At 39.5% G+C, this 23,465-nt stretch overlaps 1 protein-coding gene and 1 long non-coding RNA gene across 2 annotated transcripts; both read left to right on the top strand.

Moving 5' to 3' along the window:
* Positions 1-294: 294 nt before the first annotated feature.
* LOC148101921 (liprin-beta-1-like) lies at positions 295-7,372 on the top strand. The gene is made up of 7 exons (XM_087844595.1): positions 295-348; positions 1,666-1,843; positions 3,429-3,510; positions 4,826-5,031; positions 5,830-5,919; positions 6,841-6,954; positions 7,232-7,372. Exons 3-7 carry the CDS (start codon positions 3,447-3,449, stop codon positions 7,370-7,372), a joined length of 615 nt encoding a protein of 204 aa, XP_087700721.1. The 5' UTR covers positions 295-348; positions 1,666-1,843; positions 3,429-3,446.
* Positions 7,373-11,139: 3,767 nt separating this feature from the next.
* On the top strand, positions 11,140-13,492 carry LOC148101920 (uncharacterized). Its single transcript, XR_015719231.1, has 3 exons — positions 11,140-11,186; positions 13,230-13,291; positions 13,408-13,492. It is a non-coding gene; the product is annotated as an uncharacterized LOC148101920 (long non-coding RNA).
* The last annotated feature ends 9,973 nt before the right edge of the window (positions 13,493-23,465 follow it).

Genomic DNA, 23,465 nt, shown 5'->3' with positions numbered 1-23,465 from the left:
CCCCCTCCCCTGCTTCTTTTCTGTGATGCAGACATATTTATGTTACATTTATATCAAATCTACAAATTTAAAACCTCTCCAGCAAAGCTCAGTAAGCCAACAAGTGCTAAAAAAAGATTTAGCTTTTGTGATTTTTAAGCTTTGTTTGCTGATAAACTGACCTTCTTCACTCATTTGTGCTGACGTATTCTGCTTTATAACAACACTGAAGCAATATTCATATTTTATTAATGAAGATAACTCTGCTTTTCTCAGGATGTCCATCATGCCGCCGAAGCTCGAATTGCGTTCTCACGGGAAAGACGCCCATGGAGTTTTCAAAACTCAACGAATGTCCCCTGGATCCAGGCACGTAACCATAGCACTCTCATTTTAACTTTTTCCCCCTGAAGGGCCTCACCTGGACCCTTAATGATGAGTTTTGGCATCTCAGTATATATCAGTAAAATGTTTGATGACCATTCAGGGCTCTAGAGTGCGACTAATTTGGTCGCAAATACGACCAAATTTTTCAGTGGTGCAACTAAAAAAAATATTTGGTCGCACCAGTGTGACCAACTCTTCGGGTAACAAAAAAAAATCTCTGCAACTCTCTGTGGTCAACAACAGACACACAGTATGCCCCTATCGTGGACTAAACCATTCAGAGATAGTCAGGGGCGGGACCTCTCTGATTGGCCGTGGTCCAGTTGAAAGTGCAGGTGGATAGAGAGAGGTGAGTAGCTTGAATAAAGCGATATCGATTCATTAAATCCTGAAACGACTTTTAAATAGAACTGTGTTTTGCCAGAAACGCCAGATTCTCAGATTAAAGCTCACAAAACTAATTCAACAACCACCAAACAGCAAATGAGAGCAGGTACACGGATTCCACACAAAGACGTAAACACAGAGCGGACTCGATGCATCAGAATCAGCTTTCTCTTTCTCGGCTTTCTCACCTGATGGCCTGTACACGGACACGCTGTCGGAGCTCACCGATTCTGATGCGTCGGGTCCGCTCTGTGTTTATGTCTCTCTCTCTCTCTCTCTCTACTTCAAACACCCATCTCAAATCTCTGTTTTCTGCATTATTCATTTGCTTATTACCCACAAGTCTACCATTTTTTACAGCGCTGTCGGCCGCTGTCTTTTTTTTTTCTTTTTTTTACTTAAATGACCTCGGACAAGAAAGCCTAATTTCTGCTGTTCAATACTGAAGAAACTAAAACTTTTTAAAATTATGCAAAATTGCAGAATCTTTTTAAGGTTGTCTGCTATAAAAATCCAGGCAGAAAAATCTCCTTCATGTTTTTTTGTTTTATTCTCAGTTACTTTCACACAAAGGCATCTGCTGTGATGTTCACAATTCTGATGAAAACATCACAAACATAAAAAACAGACCAGCAGACTCATATCTTCGACTAGCAGCTGGTACTTAGTTGTCACCCAGTTGTAGTCCAGCTTTCCCTTATTGTCCTCCTCTTCTGAGCCGAGGGCCTGAAGAGCCAGCTGGAGCTTCTTTCTGTGCAGTGGCTGTTTGATGCCCAGCTCCTAAACATCCACAAGTTTGGATTAAACACACAACATTCCCCAGTTACTGCACAGGAAGTTCAGGGCAGGAATGCTTTTCTTCCAGTGTTGGTAAATTTATTAAATTCTTCTGCTTCATCGCACCCTCTCCAGGTCCAGCTGCGAGGCCTGTAGCAGCGTCTGTCCAGAGGAGATCCACACGCGAGCCATGTTTACATAAAGACCAAGACCCTGCTCCTGCAGCCAGTCGCACACCTGATCCTTCGGCCAGCGTGCAAAAGCTGTTCTAATTTACTAATTTCTAAACTGCTTTTCTGCCTGCAAAAGCAAAGTGAGTGAAATCCAACTTTGTCAAAGTGTTAATTGAGCAGCTTAACCATGCACTGAGCAGTATACTGTGAACAGCAGCCGAATCAAAGCTTGCAAGGATGTTAACCAAGGATCCAAAGATGGCTCTGATGTTATAATTGTGTTAACAAGAGAGTGTAATTAAATAAAAAATGTACATTAGTACCCCTGCACATTACTGTAGCTGATATTATGTCAACTATTTCTTAGTTCTAGCTTCTAAATTATATTGACTTTTGAATTCGTGCTGCTTATTAGCAAACCAAATTCTTATATAAACTAGTATGATTTGTATAATTAATCAATTAGTCAGTTTAGTTTAGATTTTAGCTGACAACCATTCAAAGGTCATCCCTTGCAGGGTTTCTAATGGGTTGCAATTGTTTTTTCGGGGTGTCTACACACACAGGCATGAAATATTTATGGATATATGTGCAGAAATATTTGTATACCAGCCCTCGTCCTTCCATGGAAACATTGTAAAATGCTCGAATTCTGCCCTGCCATTTCTAAATGTCAGGTCTTTTGCAAAATGTGTAGTAAGCAGCTACTGTTGTTACTGAGAGAAGCATCTTTACACACATTCAGGATTTTACTGTTGGAAACCACCCAGCACTTTACTGTGGACCAGTGGCATGCTGGGTGCTCATCTCCTCTCAGTCTGCTGTGTGTTGTGTCGAGTCTTGTGTTTTAGTACGTGCTTCTTTTACACATAATGGAAACTGTGACTACAGAAATGCTTAAATAACAGTGCTCAGTCTGTGGGTGGTTTCCATAAAGTCTGAAACTGGTGGAACGTCCCAGTGCTGGGCACTCCCAGGATTGAAGGTAGCTGAATAAAGAAGAGGTGTCAGTGGATGTTTGTGTGCACATGAACATCTCTATTTGCATGCTTAAACATGTACAAATATACAGCAGGGTCTTTCGAACATCAGAAGAGAAAGGGACTGCTGTGTTGTTTGGGCAAATGTAAAGACTGGGACACGGAAATGCATCTTTATTTCAATCCAAACAAAGTTCCCACTGTCCTGTTGATAGGACATTCAGAACACCAGTGTTTTAGATATTGGTTTAATTTAATATTAAACAACTGGCATATCAAAATATGCATAACATCAGATCGAAATCAAAATTCTTAGCAAAACACAATTTTTATCTTCCAGCACTACGGTGCGCTAGGTTTCTGCCACTTTGCTGCCATCCATAAGTCAAAATTTGTAATCATTATCCCAACTGGGTATCTCACAATTTTGATTTGCCTCTGCTAATCAGGAAATTTTATTTTGTTTCGTTTTGTTTTTTGTGGCTTAAACAAGTTTTTAAAAATATATGTCTGGTTAAAGCTGTAACATTCAAAGATCATCCTGCTCAAGAGTGAACTGGAAATACATAACAATAAAAGTTTATTTTATGTTCATGAGCAAATGAGCAGACATGTTTGGGGAAAAAAAAAAAATCTGTAACCTGTAAGTTGAAATGTGAACTGAACTGTAGTTTAAAAAATAGTTTTAAAACATTTACTGTGTTTCGGGGCTAACCCTTTAAACTGGTTTTATTGGTCTTTATAGGTTTGTCAGTGACTGAAGATGATGTCTGATGCCAGCGACATGTTGGCTGCTGCTCTTGAGCAGATGGATGGAATTATAGCAGGTAAACCTCTCCCGTTAAAAAGTATCAGCGCAATATTTTACCATGACTTTTAGTACTTGTGAAAGCCTAAAGCAACAAAGTCTCTGCAGGTCTTCCAGGTTGAGTCAACATTGATAAGCCCTTATCTGGTGTCTTGTTATGGCTTGTTGCACAGCTGACATTCAAGCTGTCATGTGATATCTTGTGCTCCATCTAGCCTTTATTCTTTGCACTTTGAGTCTGTGTAACTCTAAACCAGTGGTTCTTAAACTTTTTCTACCCCTTTTAAAAGCTGGGAAAAGTTAATGCCCCACCCCATGTATTTGTCAGTCTTTACCAATAAAAGAATCCAAGTGAAGGTCAATCTCATAGCATCATTTTTTTTTTTTGGGGGGGGGGGTCGTCCCTTCTTTTTTTCTTTTTTTCTTTTTTTTACCTATGTAAATCTCATTCAGTCACCTATATGCATTACATTTCTCTCCATATCCCTTCCCCCCTCAGTGGGTCTATGCCCAGATGTCTGTTCACCTGTTCAGAGTAATGTTACAATGCTGGTATTTGTGTGTGTATGTGTATAACACAAATGACTTGGCATGACATCATTTGACATGAACTGGTGAAAAGTCGAGAGAAAAAAAAGTTCTTTAGTCTGATCAATCAGTATTGATGTGACGAGGTGTATTAGTGCTTGTGACATGGGTAACATGCAAATCTGTAAAGGTGCTATCGATGCTGCAGCATAATTGTAATGTGTTCTGCCATCCAGACAATGTCTTTAAGATCTTTGATTATGTTAGCAAGATTATGCCAAACCAGATTCTACTTTAATTAAAGTAGCAAAGGTCTATAAGAAGGGTCCAGAAAGGAGAGGCAAACCTGTTGTAAGGATGGAACATTTGTGACTTTGCCAGCCTTTTGTGTCCTCATCAGAAGGCTTAAAATGTTGCTTAAAAAAGGAGGTGATGCAACACAGTGGTAAACATGTTCCAACCTTTATGAAATACACTTTTTTTTTTTTTTAACATACGCTTTTTCTTTTAATGACAGTTATTCAGTTTCAACATTTTTATAAATTGTGTATTCAGTGTTGGCTTTAAATAATGTGATTACATTTTACACAGCATCCCAACATTTTGGAAAATTATATTGTGTTCTTCAATTACTGTTAGTGCCTGAGCCACAAAATGATTGATGTCCTCTGTAATCTAGCAGATGAGAACTTTTACTCACTAAAGCTTGTCAACAAACATCACATGCAGCATAAGATGACACTGCAGTCTGTCTCTGGACTAATTTTATCCTCATATTTATTCCTGTTGTGATTCTTTTGTCTCAGGTTCCAAAGCTATAGACTACTCCAATGGTTTGTTTGACTGCCAGTCGCCTACGTCACCTTTTATGGGTAGTTTGCGAGCGCTTCACCTTTTGGAAGACCTAAGAAGTGTCCTAGAGTTGATGGACTCGGAGGAAAGGGAGAGTCTACGATGCCAGATCCCCGACTCCACAGCTGACAGCTTTGTTGAGTGGCTCCACGGTCACATGGTAAGACCCTTACTTGTGGATGTTAGAAATATCAGTTGGATTCATGGAAAGAGATAAAGTTTATTAGCAGGTCTTTAGAAATTAAAGCAAACAGACCACTTTTTGCTCTTCTGCCATCCAGAAAAGTGTAGCCTCAGGGTAAACCGTTGTAGCGCTCGTGTTGCATTTTCTGTTTTTGAAATCGGTGCAAGTTGTGTAATCTTGCCAGATCTCTCTTGGAAATTAGATTTTTAATCTCAATGAGATTTTTTTACCTGGATAAATAAAGGACTAATAATAAATCAAAAAATCATGGAAGGAGTTTCTCCTGTGATGGCTGGGCATGACGTCCTTCAAACAAACTGTAGCACAGCTGGTTTGATTCTGATTGTTGCGTGTGCCAAATTAAAGCTGTATTAATACAGAACAGTGTGGGCAAACAGTCTTGTATCCAAGTCCACAAATGGCTTGTTTGCTAAGCGAAAACGCAGAACAATTGTCCTGTACTGCTGGGTTCCCATGGAATCCAAGATGCATTAGCTGTATTGGTGTCACAGTTGATGTGCAGCAAGAAACGCACAGACTTCTTGTGAATCAGAGCAGTGACTGGCTGCAGGCCAGTGAGAGTTTTTGTGTAATACTGTAACCCACTCTGTGTACAGCAGTCTGAATGTGAGCTCTCCATTTCAACCATGTAAGGTTTTATTTGTGCAGGGTGAAGTGGTGTAGCTGCTCAGGCACTTTGATGTGAAGAATTTCAGCTGAGAACATTAGTAGACATTAAAGAGTTCTTCTAATAATTTATTTTTCTCTCCCCAGTCTAACGGACACATTTCATTGGGTGGAGGTGACCACTACCAGGAGAGGCTTTCACGACTAGAGAGTGATAAGGAGTCTCTTGTGCTTCAGGTACCTGTCTAGCAGTAATTCCATAATTTTACCATCTCCTCCACCGTCTATTTTCTGTAAAAGTCCTGTGAAGCTCATCGATGTTACTTCTCCCTCTCATCGACCAGTCAAAAACAAGAAGGGGCAGGACTTGCGTTATCAACACTGTAAACAATGGCGGGCGAGAAAACCATTTTTGTAACCTAGCAACATCAAGCATTGAAAGAATGCTTGAAGCTCTAAAAATTAAGTCAGGGGTTTGACACACAAAAAACACTTACTGATAAATATTGTTTTACTTAAGAAAATACTCCTAGTACTTAAACCAACGCAGAGTTAAAAGGTGAAAATGGAGCACAGCCTGACGTCCTTAATAAACTCAATAAATCTGCTGCTGCTCTGAAAACGTCAAGAAACCGCAAATTTCTGAATAATAGTTCACATAATGCTTTATTATTGAATTCATTTTTGTTTATTGATTTTTAATGAATTTCCCTGGGGTGGCAAATGGTTACTAATGTAATTATTAGCCAGTGTTTGTATAATTTATGGGTAGCTACAGGTGGACTCTCCAGGATCTGGAAAGGAACTGAAACATTGTAAAACCTAACTGGAGGTTTCAAAGCTTGCTCGTGTTTCTGCCCCACATGCAAAAGATTTATTGCACTTGAACTGTGATCAGATTTGTTTAGTTCTCTCCCTCACTGTTTTTAGGAGCAGGGTATCTGTATATGTTGATTGCATGATTCTAAAGCTGCCGCCACCCCTGACGTACTAAGAGAGATTTCTCTTCTGACTTGAAACTCTTAAAAATCTATAATAGTACAAAGAGTGGAACTGATAACTTTGGCTCATCATGTTCTTTAATAACTTGGCCCTTGGTTTGTTTAATATCAGGCTTTGCTGTCCTTTCTAAAAATGTGTTACCTTGTGTTCATGCAGGTGAGTGTACTGACAGACCAGGTTGAGGCTCAGGGGGAGAAGATTCGGGATCTGGACTTGTGTTTGGATGAGCACAGGGAGAAGCTCAACGCCACAGAGGAGATGCTGCAACAGGTCTGTGTGTGTTTGTGTGTTTGTCTTACACTCTGAGGACGGGAAAGTTTGGGTGGTGCTGACTCTCAACTGGAAGAGCTGAGTTCACACCCTCCTGTCAAGTAAACATCTACTGTGTGCACTGCTGTGCTAAGTTTATAAGTGGGTGTAACAGGGGCGTCTTGTTAAAACTGTTACTCATTGAGGCTTTGCAAATGACTTTTTGTGTCTCCACCTTTACACAATAATTCCTGTACTACCAGTGTTGTTTACACAGATTATTTGTTTGTTATTACAGGAGCTTCTGTGTAGAACTACTCTGGAGACTCAGAAGCTTGAGCTTATGTCTGAAGTGTCCAACCTTAAGCTGAAACTCAACAGTATGAAAAAAGAGAGGCTTGACTTTGATGACGGATTTAGGGACAGCGAAGTGAACTAATCCTCTTTGTTTCTGAATGTTTCTTTTCTATCTCACTTAACGCACACAGACACACACACACAGACACACACACAGGCTCAACAATAATGAAACACTCATTTATTTTCTCCTAAATCTCGGGGAGAGAGGATCCCGTCTTATTATCAGTCTCAAAGTCATTTTTATTCCTTGTTAGTATTTGCTAAACTAGCCATTGACGGTATACCCACATTATTGTAATATTAATTGGATTTTTTTTTTGTTACTTTATTAGACAAGATTTTTATAAAGATGTTGTCAGTCATTTGTTTACTAGAGATGGGAAGCTCTCTGCTTCCCAGATAGACCGAGCAGAATGTCTGGAAAGCTTTCAAACACGTCATGGTCTTGTTGTAGCAGCGCGGCCATCTCTTCCACCCCGCTGGAACAAAAAGCTGCTGTCCGTGTTCCGCCTCACAGCACATAAATCACTTCTTTTCTACAAGCAGCTTCCCCTCATTTTGTCACTGCTGCTGCTTGGAAGCACTGATTTGCTGCTTTCAAATGCATTTGTAGTCACTTTATAGAACTTTTTGCTGATACAAGTCACATTTGCAAGATGGGAGCAGTTAATGAGATGTTAAAATGATTCACTTAAATTTCATTTTGGAATCTTAGAGTTAAATTTTTATCTAGAGGACAAAAAAATGTGTGTGGGGGGGGGGGGGGGATTATCCTTCAGTATTTAAGGTGTGACCTGTTCTTTGTTTCTTTTGTCAGGATTTGATTCTTGAAATTAATGAGCTGCGGTACAGACTGACTGAACTGGAGACTGAAAAACTACAGTATGAAAAGAAACTTAAATCCACTAAGGTGAGTCATCCCAGAGCACTTTACTGGCTGTGTATGTATCTTAAGGACTAGTTTTACCCTTTTCTAAACAGCCAAAATCCACCATTCTGTTTAAAGTCAATACTTAACAGCTGAAATGTTCTTTTATGCCCTTTAAAAAAATATAATATCTGTACATCTCTTGTTACCTGGATAAAGTTATTCATGCAACCATTTCAGCTGCTATTTGTCTAGTATTATGCTGTAGTCACAGTAGGGAAAACAGTGGTTTGAGACCACAGCACAGCCAGAATTTTTGCAACTATGCAATGAGCATTTGGATCTTGTTGCCTTGGAAATGGTTCCTTTGCAGATGTGGACGAGGACTGTGATCACTCAGTCAGCTGGTATTTGCAGAGCGGCTTTGATGGATCAAAATGGTGATAATACAGTGTCGGTTTTAAATTGAAATGGGGTTGAGTTGGCATTTACAACCCTAATTCCTAAAAAGTTCAGATGCTGTGTAAAATCTGAAGGGGAGGGGGGAAACTGAATGCAATCTATTCATCCATCCATCTATGTTTTCTTTCGTTTATCCGGGGCTCTGTTACACTATTGGAGCAGCAGCCTAAGCAGAGAAGCCCAGACCTCCCTCTCCCTGGCTAACTCCTCCAGCTTTTTCAGGGAAATACCAAGGTGTTCCCAGGCCAGCTGAGAGATATGTCTCCAGCATGTCCTGCATCTGCCCTGGGACCTCCTCAAGGTGGCGGATGTCTCACCCAGGAGGCGCCCAGGAGAGATCCTAGTCAGATGCCCAAGCCACCTCAACTGGCTCCTTTCAACATGGAGGAGCAGCGGCTCTAATCTAAGTGTCTCCCGGATGGCTGAACTCCTCACCTTATCTCTAAGAAGAGGCCAGCCACTCAGTAAAAGCTAATTTTTCTGCCCCTTGTATCTGCAATCTCGTTCTTTCAGTCACTACCCAAAGTTCGTGACCATAGATGGGACGTACACCGACCGGTAAATTGAGAGCTTTACATTCACGCTCAGCTCTCTCTTCACTACAATGGACCCGCACAGCATCCGCGTCACTGCACCCAGAGCACCAATCTATCTTTCGATCTCCCACTCAATTCTCTCCTCCCTCATGAACAAGACCCCGAGATACTTAAACTCCTCAACTTGGGGCAGGAATTCATCCCTGACCCAGAGTGGGCATTCCACCCTTTTCCGCCTGAGGACAATGGCCTCAGATTTGGAAGTGCTGATTCTCATTCCCACTGCTTCACACTCTGCTCCAAACTGCTCTAGTGTGAGCTGGAGGCCATCATCTGATAAAGCCAGCTTAATCACATCATCTTTGAAAAGCAGAGAGGAGATTCTGAGACCACTGAAACGAAAAGCTTCTGCCACTTCTACACCTCCTATGGACTTTCTGTCCATAGGAGTTCTAACTTTTTGGAATTTTTTTGTACTTGCAATGTGTTTGTGATTAATCTGCAAAAGTTGCAAATCTGTTGACATATGTGGCCAATCTGTTGCTGTCTACGTACACAGAATTTTACATCAAAAATGTATTTATATTCAGGGTCCAGCCAGAACATCATAAATTTGAAACAGAAATTTCAAAGTTCCTCCACAAATGGTGCCACACTGCTGCAGGATGGTGATTCAACTTCTTCAAAATGACACTGGTGCTCAGCAGCCTTCCTTTTTTATGTGGGATATAACCACAATGCAACCACTGACTTGAGTCCTCTATTGCAAAAAGGCTCATCATAGATGATTTGCACTCACTGGAACAGTGACTCTGATTGATTGCAGTGTAATGGGGTGTTATGAATTAGATGACATATTGACAAACCTTTACCAAATTGTCTGAGAAGGAGTTCAGTTATTTTGAGTCAAATTGCCTTTTGCCAGGTAACTGATGCAATTGCTTTGAAGGTGGTCAGTCAGAGGCTGGGGGATTACTAACCACCATGTTTTTTTCCTCTCTCCTGGTCACAAAGAGTTTGTCACCCTTTTGCCTCTTAATCCAATCCCATTAACAACATCTAAGATTTTTTCGTGTTATTTAGGATTTTTTTTCCTTCTCATTCAGAGATTCTCATGGCTGTTTGAATGCTGTGAATTTAGGTTTTGGTTGCAAAAGGAAACGAGTTCAAATATCAAATGGACCCTTAATTGTTACAACACAGACAAGAAAATTGTTTGTTTTACAGTTTGAAAAGAGAAGTTAACCAAGAACACAAAAAGCTAAACTAAACTAGGTGAAGGCCAGCTGACTATCAGACTGCCACCACCCTTTTATATGCTGACGTTAGAAAAGGTGAAGGAGGGACTCTGCTTACTAGAATTTTCCAGATGATTGCTTTGGATGTTTTCTATCGTATGCTTCTTGAACTGCATGTAGTAACTGCGTGTAGCTTTGGGGGTTTTGTTGTTTGTTGCGGTGCCTACTTTTAATCTGCTTTAGTGGTCATTTTCCTGGAAATTTAGATATTCAACATTTCTTGATCTCTTTTTATCTTCTCTCCTTCCCATTTCTGTTTTCTTCTTCTTTCCGTGGCTTGTCTCTTTACTGCTAGTCACTAATGGCCAAACTTTCTAGCCTGAAAATCAAAATGGGCCAGATGCAGTATGAGAAACAGAGGAAAGAGCACAAACTCCAGGCGATGAAGGTCGGCTTTTCCCAGGATGACTGTTGTGCTTGCTGTATGATTATGGTTTTTTGACCTCTCCCTTTGGCACCTCTTCTTCTTCTTCTTCTTTTTAATTTTTGAGGCATAAAACGATTAAATCTGGTTAGATTCTGTTTTCACGCTCAAAAATGTATGTATTTTTGCAAATAATTTACTTGACCACGCATTACTGCATTTTGCTATAATGCATGGTTAAGTCAAGTGCAATCAGAAACACCACTTCCTTAAGTCTGCATTTACTAGGCACCAATTTTATAATTTCTTGTCCTGTTTAGTCTCTCATCCAGATGAAACTCTTAGAAAGAGGCTGAAAGAAAAACGTAAGGGGGGTTTTTATGTCCGTGATTTTATTATTGCACTCACCTCCACCCCTATTTGCATGAACGAGCATGAGCCATCTGAACTCTGCTTGTCCATTATAACCAGTTGCAGTGCTAGTACCCGACCACAGCGCGCCACATCTCAACTTTTTTTTTTAATGGCACGAATCTTGTCACTGAGTTTTTAATGCCCGGCTACAACAGCAACAAGAACAGTTTGCCTTGTGTTGTTAGCAGGAATGAAGAATGAACTGTTTGTTGTGACCCTTCAGACTGCTTACTCCACCTTCTGACTCATGTCTTCCAACGTTAATCACCTACCTCTCTTCACCAGCAACCTGTGTGTGCGTGTGTGCGCACCCTGCTAACCTGTCCTGCTGTTGTGCTTTTCAGTTTCTTTCATGTACAGCTGTCTTAATAAATGTCCACTTTCCCATCAGTTATATATACTATACTCTACATTCATCTGTATAGAACAGTTTCATTTTTCATGCACAGCACACGCACTCTCCATGATTCTCTATATTGAAGTACAAATTACAAGTGTCCATTTTAAGAATCCTATTGACTAAAGCAAAAACACAAGCTACCTTCATGTCTTGAGCATACCTTTTAAACATTTACAGTGCAGGTGAGGAAAAATAAGCGAGGCCCCCGAGTTTAATAACTAGTCAAACTTTTCTTGGGTAGAAGTAACCTTGAATAAACATTTGTAGCTGTAGACCAGACCAGTTTAATGTTTAACAGACAGTTTATCCTTAGGACTGCTTCTGCTCAGCCAGATTCTCAAAATGTTTCAGTATAAATGAGTTTCTTGAGGTCATTCTGCAGCTTTTCTATCAGGTTCACTCCAGAAGAAGGATTTTCTTTGTTTGTAGTCATCCTTGAGTAGATTTATCTCAAAGTTTTGGCCTTTTGTTTCACTGCCAACTAGGGATGCAACGATACCAATTTTTTCAAACCGATACTTGGATCTGAGTACTTGCCGATACAGAGTACAAAAAAACGATACTTCTACCACACACACACACACACACACAAATACAATTAATTGGAAGACAGGTTTTATTATATTCCCTGCCGATAAAAAATAAAATCTTAATAAAAATGACCACAAAAAAATTTCAAGTGAAAAATAAGCACTTCTGTTAAATTATTGCAGAGTCTCCACTTTGTAATTTTACAAAATATCACTGAACTATTGGCACTGTCTCGAGCTTTCAGAATAATAAATAAACACTTCTGTTTGGAATAAAATAAATACAAATTAGGTTTGCGAATAAAATAAACTTTTAAATTATTGCAGAGTGTCCATATTGTAAACAAACAAACAAAATAATTATTATTAAATAAATAATAAAATATAAAAAATTATAAAATAAATAATAAATAAAATAATAATTGGCCCCCTAGTGGCCAATCTAAAAAACTACAACAGAAATGACAAGCCTCCCTCTGATTAATGAAATAAGTTGGTATCGGTTCATGGTATCGGTTAACTTTTACGAGTATGAGTACACACACATTTTACAGTATCGGCCCCTGATACCCGATACCAGTATCGGTATCGGTGCATCCCTACTGCCAAAAATAACAGTTTGAGAGATATAAGCATAATTTGCAGTGTAAAAAAATTAGGAAACTGAACAAGTGGAGGACAAAAAAAGTTCTGTTCATCCATCTGTTTTCTAAAGTATCAGAAATGTTCTCAGTGAAAGGGTGGCTGTGAAGAAAGAAGGGAAACTGGTAGAAAAGGCTGAGGTATGCCAAAATACACAAGTACTGAAAGGGACCGCTATCAGAGTGTGTGTCAGTGTGTTGAAAAGTGGAAATGTTTGAGCAAAGGTTAACATGTAAAACACCCGCTCACACCAACACTGTGTGTACGTTTGGTTTCTAAAAAGCAGTGTGGCCGTGATGTTGCTGGACTGACAGCCTGTAATGTTGCATCCTGTATGTTTAAATTTTACATATCCTCACATTTTAACACCCTCAAACTTCACACCAGGAACTCTTTCATTAATCTTTTTCTCTCCTCTCTAGATGTGGAAGTCCAGAGGATGAAGAAGGCAGTGGAGTCTTTGATGGCAGCAAATGAAGAAAAGGTACATGTGACCAACTAGGATTCACCGTGTATCACATCCCAGCTACCCAAAGCTGCTCGGGGGGGGGGGGGATAAACTGACCTCATTTTTCTTTTTCATTACCTTTTCCTTTGCAGGATCGTAAAATTGAAGAACTGAAACAGTCACTGCTGCGGTACAAGAAAGTACAAGACATGGTGATGTCCGTGCAGGGAAAGAAAGGTTACAATCTAAAAATTTAAGTATTTTGACAAATTTACATAAAATTTGATTCACAGCATTTAAAAACTTCAGTCTATCCAACTCTTAAATCTTAATGTTGATTCAGATTCACACTACAACCTGGGTTTGCATCTTATCTGTATTTAATTTAATAACAGTACAGTACTTTGTTTTTTAGTAAGCATTGTTCTTAATGTAAATATGTAAAAATTGTGTGTGTTTCAGTTCTGTGTCTTGTGTACTGTTTGTTCGTATGTGTCTTTCTTGCTATTGTTACATCCAAATTTCCCCTTGTGGGACAATTCAAGGATTATTCTATTCTATGTCATTTGTTCTCAGCCTCTCCCAGTCAGAGCTTTTCTCCATGCCTGTCTTACTGCACATGATGTTATTAGCACAACCACTTTAAAGGTGATAATTTAGGACTTCATCAATAATACAGACAGCAATGTAGTTAAACATCTTACACTTCATTTTATTGGGAATGAACTTAACCTACATACACATTGTATTTATCACTGCTACTCATTACAATATTCATTTGTTAATATAAATAATTAAGTTTGCTCAAATGTAATTAATACTTTCATTTTTCTAAAAATACCTCAAAACACAATTGTATGGAAGTAATAAAACGCAAACAAATCAGTAAAATATGTATTTTACAAAATTGTGCTAGATAACATTCTGCAGTATTGCACAAACTCTTTCCAATGACAAGTAAAATAAACTATTTTGACCACTTTTTTCCATTTGACTGCATAAAAATGAACATTTACAACACATCTGCTATATCCTGAACATTTAACACATCTACACAGGCATTTGAAGAAGGAGCTTGAACTGTCACATGAACTGTTAATTTAGACTTCATCATTATGCAATGCATACCCTGCTGCATCTAAGCCCAAACCAGTAACCAGGCAGAAGTACAGAACAGTATCCCTGGTAAATGAAGAGGAATCAAATGGGGCTTGTGTTTGTGTGTATTTGTGTTTTAATACATGTTTGTTAAGCATCATTTTTAAGACCCAAAGGGTTACTTTGGATATTTAGAAGTCCGCTTTACCTCCAAATGATCAAAATTTAGATATCTATACATTTCCAAGAGATCATAGTCATGTTTCCATAGTCAAGCGACTAGTCTAAATTATGCGTGATGACACTGCACTATTTCACAGAACCAGACTTCTAAAGGTCCAAACTAATCCTTTAACATTATATAGAAACATATATGCACATTTACAAAAAACAACAAAAAGGAAAACAAAACAAATCAAGAACTCCAAGGATGTCATCTGACTTCCTGAGGAAGGCCAGTGGGCCGGAAAAAAAACAAACCCTGTTTTAAAAAAATAAATAAAAATGTATCCCATCCAAAGAGCACCTCTGAGCAGAAGTAGTGAATCCAACAAGCGCTCCTTTACAAACCCTTTTTTCCAAGTTACACATACAGAACATTCTGTTCTTACATCCCGTCATTGTAAGCATGAGTTCAATTTAAGGGCAATATCCCATATCCCCAAAATAAACTAAAAACACACAATCCTTTTGCACATTTTAGATAACATGGAAGGCAAACTCATGTTGTAAATATTATTTTATTGGGTGAGGAAATTGTGCAATATAATTTACTTAAGCTGGTAAAAAGATTGAGCATTAACCCTTTAAGACCTACCATAGAACCAAGTCCGCCAGAGCTTGTATTATATTTTTACATGCTGTAGTGCCATTTTTGGGAGCATTTCAAGTTGCTATACATCAATACAACCATTATAGCCCAGATTTTAATAATATGTCTGCATTAAGTGCATAGTAATTACATAAATTGCAAAAAAGTGCAATAAACTACAAAAAAAATTGAAAATCATTTGTTTTTTTAACATATATTTCTAGTTAGAGAAATTTAAGAGGCTTATCCCTCAAAACTGTAAATACAAAAAAGTTGCACAAAATAGTTTCCCACCACAGGAAATTTATTTTGAGTGTCTTCATAGTTTTATTTTTGAAATACACCAATTTTATATACTGCAGGAAAAACAAAAATAAATCTTATAATGCAAATTTGCAAAAAAGCAACATATGCATCAAAATAAACTATTTCCAGCAGAGCAATATGAGTCCTAAGCATCCCAGAAAGTCATAAAGTCAAACATAACTTTTAAAAACACAGTATAGGCTCATGAGGCCCTGATGGTAAAAAACTACATTTCCACGAAAATGACATCACTTCCGGTTTCGGGCAGGTCATGGCGGACTTCACGCTGACGTCTATTCTTACTAGGAAGTGTTACGAACAGCTGATCGGATCGGCAAAGCGTGTTTCTGGAATATTATGTTTTTGTTGCTGCAAGCGCTTTTTATGCAGTTTTTGCAAAGCTATATGTGGAAGGAAATGTTGACTGAGGACAAGCTGATGGCATAAGATGTAAGTACAACTCCTCTGGTTTCATATGAAAAAATTTTTTTTGCGCTAGCTCACGTGGTTGCAGTTCTACAGGGATTTAAAAATAGTTGCGCAAAGCAGAACAAAAGGGTTAAACTGGCTGGTGTCTTTTGGGTAAGAGGGTCTAAGAGGGGAGAGATGATATAGAAACATGACGTCGTTGGCCTCTTTAATAAGGAACTGACCTGCCTAATGTAGAACAAAACACATGTAGATTTTAAGGATTACTGTAACTTCAATGGCTTCAAATAAACCTTTGTTTTACAGATTCATTTATGTCATGTCACATTTTTTCATACTGCTTAACTTAGTACAAGTTAAGCTTTGGGGTTGTGGAAGATATCCTTCACAAAACTAAAGTGTAAAGTATATCAACACACACACACACACACACACACACACACACACACACACACACACACACACACACACACACACACACTGAGGGGGAGAGGGAGTCACCTTTATCAGTCAGCAAGTCTGGTGAACCATGTGAAGGAAAAGCTGGAATGCCTTTAAGGACTAAAAAGCACTGACATTACAGCCTCTGACAGAGAAATTCATAAATAAAACATCCTCACCTTCGTAAACACAGTTTCACAGCGAGCTGCTTTTGCAAACCTGGAACCTTTGAGAAAGGGAATACTTTTTCTTTCAACACTGCATCAAGCTTTTAAACAAATGTCCCAGGAAACATGAATTAATTCATGTTTCCTGGGACATGAATTAATCAAGATTTTCTAAACATTTCCTGAGATTTGGTTTCCCTCGGTTATGAACAATTTTGAAATTCTGCTTTTTGACTTTTTCTTCCACCCTAAATATCTGTTGTGTTAGACTTTCTGCCGTCTTTGCTTGATAGTCAAGATTTTGTAAACATTTTTTGAGATTTGTGTTCTCTGTCTTTAACTTGTTTCTCTCAGGAAACATGAATTATTCATGTTTCCTGGGAATTAATTCAGACATGAATTCATTCACTGTCTGACAGAGAGATTTGAGAGGAATCACTGAGATTGTATGAGTCGGTGGCGAGAGAAATATCTGAGCCTATGGAACTTCAAGAGAAAATTTAAGATTTCCAGCTGGAGTTGAGCACCGTTAACCTCAAGAAGAATTATTATAAAAATAATTTCCATCGCTCAAGAGATGAGCTTAAACAGATCCATTCAGTTTGTCATGAGAACAATTTAAACATTAAGGAAAGCGCTTAAAAGGGAGACAGTTTAGGACAGTGGTTCTTAACCTGGGTTCGATCGAACCCTAGCCGTTCGGTGAGTCGGTCTCAGGGGTTCGGCAGAGCCTCCACCGTGACATGCACGGCTCATTTTGTGCACCAATATCCCATATCTATGTCTTGAATTTGAAAAAAATCATATTTTATTTTTCACTAAAGAGGGGTTCAATGCGCATATGAAACTGGTGGGGTTCGGTACCTCCAACAAGGTTAAGAACCACTGGTTTAGGATGAAAGCTGGCTTGTAGATGGTGTCAAAAGCTCTTTCCAATGAGTTTGGCTGTATTGTCGATCTAAGATGAGTCGCGCCCCTGAGCATCATCATAACCAATCACTAATCAGATGTTGAGTTGAAGCTTTCAAGCTTTGAGTGCATTTGTTAAAAATATGCTCCTCATTATTACCTGTCAGGCTTCGCTAGTAGATGTGCATGAGAAGATGGATGAGAAAATTTGACGAAAAGATGGAAGAGTTTAAAAGAATGACTCAAAAGTCAGATGACATCAAAGATCTGATCGTGGCAGAGAACGAGAATTTGCGCGCAGAGGTTAAAACCATTCAGAGGATGCACCGTGACTTTCAGGAAAAGGCAGGATCTCTCCTTGAGCAGAACAGCAGCATTGCTGCTCAGTTGTCTAGGAATAATGGAATAGGACTCCGGTTCCATTTTGTGGGTTTTCTCTCTGAACTGGGGCCATGATTAAGTAGGCGTTTGACACCATGACGCCATAAACCACTAGTCGGAACCCCTTCAGGAGGCTGTTCTGAGACAGGAGAAACAAGCTCCTCAGGTTCAGGAGCAAGATTCTCCTGTGTCGGGACCACATCAGGAGATGGTTCTGAAATAGGAGAAACAAGCTCCTCAGGTTCAGGAGCAAGATTCTCCAGCTGCAGAGGTTCACCAGTGATCTTGTGAACAGCAGCTAATACTTATTCTTCCTCCTCCCTTCTCAGCTCATCCTTAAGATTTTCAGTGATCTCTCTTTTCATTTTTAGATGTTCATAAAGTTCATCTATGAGATCTTGTTTATGAACAATTTTGAAATTCTGCTTTTTGACTTTTTCTTCCAGCCAAAATATTTGTAGTGTCAGACTTCCTGTCGTCTTTGCTTGATACTCAAGATTTTGTAAACGTTTCTTGAGATTTGTGTTCTCTGTTTTCTTAATTTGTTTATCTCAACAGCAATGCTGCTGTTCTCTTTAAGGAGATATTCTTCTTTTTCTTGAAAGTCATGGTGCATCCTCTGAATTGTGCTTACCTGCTCCTGCATTTTAGCCTCCAGAGATTCCACCTGTGACTGATTTTCATCCAGTGCATGTCTCACCTGACGCTGAAGAGTACAAATTTTTCTTTTCAGCTCAACTGTGAGTTCTGTCTTGCGAACAATTTCCCTATATTGTTTTTCTATAATCTCTTCTTTTTTTAATTCTTTTATGGTGAGCTTCTCCCACTTGGTGCTCAAGTCTCTGTTCAACAGTCTCTAAAGTTTTCTCGAGTTTTGCATTCTCTTTCTTTTTTTCGTTTCTCTCACTTTCAATCTGAGACAACTCAGCAGCAATGCTGCTGTTACGCTCGAGGAGATATTCTTCTTTTTCCAGAAAGTCATAGTGCATCGTCTGAATGGTGTTAACCTGTTCCTGCATTTTAGCCTCCAGAGATTCCACCTGTGACTGTTTTTCATCCAGTGCCTGTCTCACCCTACACTGAAGAATACATATTTCTTTTTTCAGCTCAACTATCTGTTCTGTCTTGTGATCTATTTCTCTGTTCTGTTTTTCTATTATCTCTTCTTTTTTTGTTATTTTATGGTGAGCTTCTCCCACTTGGTGCTCAAGTCTCTCTCTCTCTTCCTTGAGATCTGCGTTCTCTTTCTTTTGTTCATTTCGCTCACTTTCAATTTGAGACAACTCAGCAGCAATGCTGCTGTTCTGCTCAAGCAGAGATGCTTCCTTTTCCTGAAATTCATGGCGCATCATCCGAAAGGTTCTAAGCTCTGCTTGCAAATTTTTATTCTCTGCAACAATTAGAGCTTCGATGTCATCTGACTGTTGAGTCACTTTTTCAAGCTCAACCATGCTTTCCCTAAAATGGAAATTCCTTTCATGCGCATCTGTACCATTCTGTTCACGCTCATTTTTAAAGCGATAGTAATTTTTTTTGTAATAATTCTTTTTGCGCTTTAGGGTGCTTAACTCCAACTGGAGTTCTTGTATTTTCATTTGAAGCTCCCTAGGCTCCGATATTTCTCTCTCCATCATCCCATACAGTCTTTGTGATTCCTCTCGAATCTCTCTGTCAGACTGTCAATTATTAAATGTTTCGTGTGACATTTCTTTAAACGTTTAATGCAAAGTGTCGACAAGAAAAAATGTTTGCTTAATTGTTTAAGTTTAAAAATAGTCCCTTTCTGAAAGGTTTCTGGTTTGCAAAACACAACTCGCTGTTTCTGAAAATGTTCCAAGTAAAACTGTGTTTGCGAAGGTGAAGAGGGGGTATTTAAGGACAAAGGACTTCCTAACTTTGACAACCCTGACTTCTTTAGTAAAATATTCAATCTTGTCTCACAATACAATGACCATAATATCATTGTCGGTGGTGATTTTAATTGTTATTTCGATCCATTGTTGGATAGATCCTCTGCGTCCCTGGCCCCAACCTTGAGAGCTGTTTCTGTACTCAATACTCTTACTAAATCTTTGGACTTGGTTGACATTTGGAGGCACCAGCATCCGTTAGAAAAGCAATACTCTTTCTTCTCCCCTGTCCATGGCAGTTTCAGTAGAATTGACTATTTTCTTATTGATTCCAGGCTTATTTCGAAAGTGGTTAGTTCCACTTATCACAGTATTTTAGTTTCGGACCATGCACCTCTCTCAACGGTATTTGACTTTAACCTATATACCCCCCAATACAATTGGAAATTTAACCCCTCTTTATATCTAAATGACTCTTTTACGGTTTACCTATCTACTAAAATCGCAGAATTTTTACAATTCAATGATAATGGTGCAGTTTCAGACTCGGTTTTGTGGGAGTCCTTTAAAGTCGTTATTAGAGGTCATATTATTGCTTATCAAGCTTCTCAGAAAAGGGACAAACTCAGGCTGCGTACTAATATTGAGGCAGAGCTGGCTGTGTTGGAGGAGAAGTATCGCGACACCGGGGCTGCTGACACACTTGGTACCATTCTCAAATTGAAATATGACTACAACCACATGTTGGGGGAGCAGGTCATGAATTGTATTCGTAGATTAAAACAGAAGCATTTTGAGCTTGGTGAAAAGGCTGACAAGGTGCTTTCCAGACAGCTGAAGGGCATTCAAGCTGATAGGGCGATACACAGAATTCTCTCTTCAACTGGCCAGTTGTTGTCTGATCACAAACAGATAAATGACAGATTTCGCAGTTTTTATTGTCAGTTATATACGTCTAGTACCACGGCCACAGTTACTGAAATCACTAATTTTCTTAATGCTTTAGACATCCCGACTCTTCCTGAGGCTGCACGGGGCTTACTCGATGCAGACTTTACGCTGGAGGAAATTAGAAAAGCAATCTGCTCCTTTCCTAACGGAAAGGCTTGTGGTCCGGACGGTTTTGGGATAGAGCTTTATAAGACACATATTGACGTTATCGCTCCCCTGCTACTTCGGATGGTAAATTGCGCAGTGTTAAACGGCTCATTCCCTCATTCTTTCTACGATGCCCATATATGTCTCCTCCTGAAAAAAGACAGAGACGAAACTAATGCTTCATCCTATCGTCCCCTAAGTCTTCTCAACTCAGACCAGAAAATAATTGCTAAAGTCCTAACCAACCGGTTAAATAAGCATATAGGCTCTTTAATTCATCCTGACCAATCGGGTTTTATCCCCAATAGATTCTCTTTTTCTAATACTAGATGTCTCTTAAATGCAATGTACTCAACGACACTGCCCAATTCTGCGGTGATTTCACTTGATGCCCAGCAGGCTTTTGACCAGGTGGAATGGAGTTATTTGTTTGCTACTCTTGAAAAATTTGGTTTTGGGTCGAATTTTTTGAATATGATTAAGTTGCTTTACGCTTCCCCTCGTTCCTCGGTCTTTACCAACCATGAGAGGTCGCTCCCGTTCCTCTTACACCGTGGGACAAGGCAGGGTTGTTGCCTCTCTCCAATGCTTTTTGCTTTAGCTCTTGAGCCGTTGGCCATTGCCATCAGAGCCAATTCCCATATCTCTGGTATAAATTGTGGCGCGTCAGAGTACACCATCGGTCTGTATGCGGATGATATCATATTGGCTCTTTCAGACTTAAAGATCTCCCTTCCTCCACTTCTTGAGCTGATTGACAGCTTTGGCCACCTATCAGGGTTCACCATAAATTGGAAGAAGTCTGTTCTTATGCCGCTGTCGTCTGGTCTGGGCCCTGATTTCCTGTCGAGTTTGCCCTTTAAGGTCTCCCAGGATTATTTTTCATACCTGGGTATTAACATCCCTAGGAACTCAAAACTCCTCTTCAGGCTTAATTATTTGGTTCTAACTGATGAGCTCAAGTGTATGATAGATAAATGGAAACATCTCCCACTTTCAATGATTGGCCGTATCAATATAATCAAAATGGTTGTGCTCCCTAAATTCACGTACCTATTCCAGAACGTTCCTATTTTTCTCAGGTCTTCCTTTTTCAAAGCGTTGGATGCCATTATCATGCCTTTTGTTTGGGCCTACAAGCCCCCTCGCATCTCGAGGTCTCACTTGCAAAAGCCCTCGGACGAGGGTGGTCTGGGCCTTCCAGTTTTCAGACATTATTACTGGGCCTGTAATGCCAGAGCCTGGGTCTTCTGGAATCTGCCTATAGTTGGTGAGGCTGTGGGATGCGGGTCCAGCCCTAAATGGCTCGAATTGGAGCTTAGCACTGCTATCGAGCACACTGGAGCATCCTTGCCAGCTATCTTATTCTCAAAATCGGTTATTAAAAGTACACGTGATGACTTTATTCTTTGCAACTCCATAAAAATATTGAATCAAATTAAGAGAATCTTGAACCTCCCGGTAGTGTCAGCTTTTGCCCCGATCTGCCACAATCCTAGCTTTCCGCCTAGTACGATGGATGCTGCTTTCAAACAATGGCCTGTCAAAGGATTGATTGCTATAAAGGATCTTTATATTGACAATCATTTTGCCTCTTTTGCTCAGCTTCAGACAAAGTACAATCTCCCTACAAGTCATTTTTTTCGGTATTTACAAATTAGGAATTATGTCAAGCAAGCATTCTCAAATTTAGATACCATCCCCATACAGCATGTCTTTTACAATATAATGAACGAACCTCCCACCTCAAAACACTTAATTTCTCGGTTTGTTAACCTTTTTTCTTCGGCACCCCCCTCTTGCCATATTAAAGAGGCTTGGACAAGGGACACTGGTTTGGTTATCACTGACGATTTATGGGCTGAAGTGTTAAGCCGGATAAAACTATGCTCTGTTAACGCCCGGCTTCAGTTAATTCAATTTAAGGTTGTCCATAGACTGCACTATTCCAAAACCAAATTGAACAAGATTTTTCCTAACGTTTCCCCCATATGTGATAAATGTAAACTTGTGGACGGTACTCTTGGCCATCTTTTTTGGTCCTGTTCTACGCTTACAGCCTTTTGGACTAGTATTTTTAGTTTCTATAGCACTGTTTACGATAGGCAACTGTATCCTGACTGTCTTATGGTGATCCTGGGCTGCTCCAGCGACTCCTTGGCACTTCCCTTTGCTGTTCAACAGGCCCTCATGTTTGGTATGGTGATTGCCAAACGTCTGATTCTGGGGGAGTGGAAATCTGCCTCCCCTCCCTGCTTCAAGAGGTGGCTCGAGGAGATGGTCTCCTGTTTATACCTGGAGGAAATTCGGTTCTCTACATCTGATTCCATGGAGAAGTTCAGGATGATATGGGGGCCCTTTATAGACCACATTAAGAAGGACAGTTCACGCCCTGGGTCCTGAACACGTTGTTTTGACTGCTTTCCCATGCCCATGACTGTTATTGCATAATTGTTATCGGCTCCTCCTGGCGCTCTTGTGAATTTGATTTTGTGGATTGGACTCACTGGATTGTGAGTTGTTTGACATGTATACCAGTTGCTTTTTTTTTTTCCCTCTCTCTGCTGTCTTAATAAGTGCTGGCCGTGTACCCTGTTGTGGGGTGTGTTCCTGTGTTTTGTTTTTGATTTTTTTTGATTTTTTATTTTTTTGTTGTTATTGTCATTATTGTCTGTGTTCTTCTGTCCCGCTGTTTGTGAATGTGTAAAAATTTTGAAACT

The sequence above is a fragment of the Neolamprologus brichardi genome, chromosome 7, assembly GCF_056152115.1.
Source record: "Neolamprologus brichardi isolate AB-2024 chromosome 7, ASM5615211v1, whole genome shotgun sequence".
Classification (NCBI taxonomy): Eukaryota; Metazoa; Chordata; class Actinopteri; order Cichliformes; family Cichlidae; genus Neolamprologus; species Neolamprologus brichardi.
This window is presented reverse-complemented; position numbering and strand designations above follow the sequence as displayed.